The sequence below is a fragment of the Manihot esculenta genome, chromosome 4 (assembly GCF_001659605.2).
Source record: "Manihot esculenta cultivar AM560-2 chromosome 4, M.esculenta_v8, whole genome shotgun sequence".
Classification (NCBI taxonomy): domain Eukaryota; kingdom Viridiplantae; phylum Streptophyta; class Magnoliopsida; order Malpighiales; family Euphorbiaceae; genus Manihot; species Manihot esculenta.
Genome location: NC_035164.2, coordinates 27725667 through 27728032, shown reverse-complemented (window position 1 = coordinate 27728032; position 2366 = coordinate 27725667). Strand labels below are relative to the sequence as shown.

Below are 2366 nucleotides of genomic sequence, written 5' to 3'. Positions count from 1 at the left end.
TGATACATTATTTAAAATCTTAGCAAATTGTATTTAAAATCTATGATAAAACTTACTAAAATTATAATATATATATATATCTAAGAGGTGAGATGGAATAACACGTATTATTTCTTTTTTAATTAAAAATTTTAAATATAAAATATTTTTAAAATTTTTTATAAGCTCATTTTACTTTTATTAGATTTATTCGTTACGAATTTAAATTAGTCGGATAAATAAATTTTAGATATAAAATGATATATAAAAAATATAATATATATATATATATATAATAAATATTCATACCATATAAAAAGGATAGATCTAGGGAGGACAAAGTTGCAATATTAATGAAACTTTAGGGCAATTGAGAAACTACCTTTTATATAAAGGCCAAGTGCCTCGGCACTCAAACACATATCATAATCTTCAATCCTCATACCACCTTTCAACTGGTCTCTCTGTTCATCCGCAAACACCTCTCTTTCTCAACAATGGCGATGGCTTTCAAGATGGTAAGCTACTGTAAATCTTCCTCTTCTTCTTCTTCATAATATATATATATATATATATATATATAACTCTGTTTCTCTTTCTGGGTTTTCCTTTAGGCAACCACTGGAATGTGGGTGGCTGATGAATGCAAGAACTCGTTCAAGGAGATGAAGTGGAAGAAGGTTCACAGGTTCATAGTGTTCAAGATCGATGAGAAATCAAGATTGGTTACCGTCGATAAGGTTGGTGGCCCCGGCGAGGGCTACGATGAGCTTGCTGCTTCCTTGCCCAATGATGATTGTAGATATGCTGTTTTTGATTTCGACTTTGTCACCGTCGATAATTGCCGGAAGAGCAAGATCTTCTTCATTGCATGGTCTGTCCTTTTACTCCTTAATTTTTTGCTCTAGTTTTAATATTTTATATTATTCTTATCTCCTAAATTAAGTACTTGAGTACATCTATGAGTAGTTTTTGCTATTTTATATCCACTTGTTGCTTAATTATCACTCATAAAATTAATGATAAATTGGAATTAGTCCAGCTTTTCAGAATCTTGAATAGTTTACCTTACAATAATAATTACAAATTCAAAAAATTTTCCAACTCTAGTGTGAAAATTATGGATGGGAATTAAGAATCTGGTGAGTAGAACCTGTTAGGAGCAAGAACAATTAAATTTTGGTAGATTTCATTGTCTGTAGATAGAAGATCCAAGTCCCTCATTCCACATAATTTTTAGGTGCACATGTCCCTAATTAGGTTCAGTGTCAAGGATTCTTGGGTCTCACATGTACATAAAAAAAGTTGGTAAATTAGCAAGTATAGTATAAATATGATATTACCAAAATACCCTTTTCTCATTGGACATGATTATAAAAATCTAACAATTTTTTTTTGAAAAAAAAAAAGAAATGATAGAAATAAATGGTGTTGAATTTCAGGTCTCCAGCAGCATCAAGAATCAGAGCAAAAATGCTGTATGCAACCTCCAAAGCTGGATTGAGGAGAGTGCTGGACGGTATCCACTATGAACTTCAAGCAACTGACCCAACTGAGATGGGATTTGATGTCATTAGGGACAGAGCCAAATAAATATTATTAACAAATAATTTAATATTTACATTAGCTTAAATAATTATATAACATAAAATTATGTATTAGCTTTATTATCATCTTACTTTCTCTTTTTTTTTTTTTAAATCTGTAATAATTACAATAATAATAATTATCATTATTATCTGTCCTATGTGTGCTAGTGGACCACAAACAGCTTTTAATTTGATTCCCTCTTTTTTTACAAAGATAGGTGAAATTGAAAGTGTCTTGTCCTTTTTAATTATTACTTTCCATTTTTGAGAGAGTAATTAGAGAAAGATGATTTGGGATTAATTTAAAGTTAATCTATTCAACTGTTTAAGTAATTTATAAAAACAATTTTACCCAAAAAATAAGACGAAATTATCCAAATATCTTTTCTCGCAGATATTTTTAATTTCAACTCTAAATACTTTTAAAAATTCATATCATTAGTAGCGGAGCCAATAACTTCAATTTGATAGGGCACTATTAGCTGCGCCGCTGTGACACCTTCATCCCCTTCAAAGCATTTTTCGGTCGCCGGTACGGCATGTGCCTCTTACCGTACTTTCCCTCCGCTCCTACATATCATCTTATTTTATTTTTGAAAATGATAATAATAGTTGTAAATCTTAATGTACTATAAAGTAGATATTCTATATTACTCAACTATTAGTTCAATGGTCAAAAGATAAGATAATAAATCAACATTGACAGATTAACTGCACATTACGTGTCCTAGAATCTTATACTAAATGAGCTTCTCATTCCTACTATTAATATTACTACTAGTTAGTAAATTGAATTAA

At 30.0% G+C, this 2366-nt stretch overlaps 1 protein-coding gene across 1 annotated transcript; it reads left to right on the top strand.

The window, feature by feature from the left end:
- The first annotated feature begins 402 nt into the window (after nt 1-402).
- LOC110613286 (actin-depolymerizing factor 5) lies at nt 403-1724 on the top strand. The gene is made up of 3 exons (XM_021754337.2): nt 403-497; nt 594-853; nt 1422-1724. The coding sequence occupies exons 1-3, from the start codon at nt 477-479 to the stop codon at nt 1570-1572; spliced, it is 432 nt and encodes a 143-aa protein (XP_021610029.1). The 5' UTR covers nt 403-476; the 3' UTR covers nt 1573-1724.
- The last annotated feature ends 642 nt before the right edge of the window (nt 1725-2366 follow it).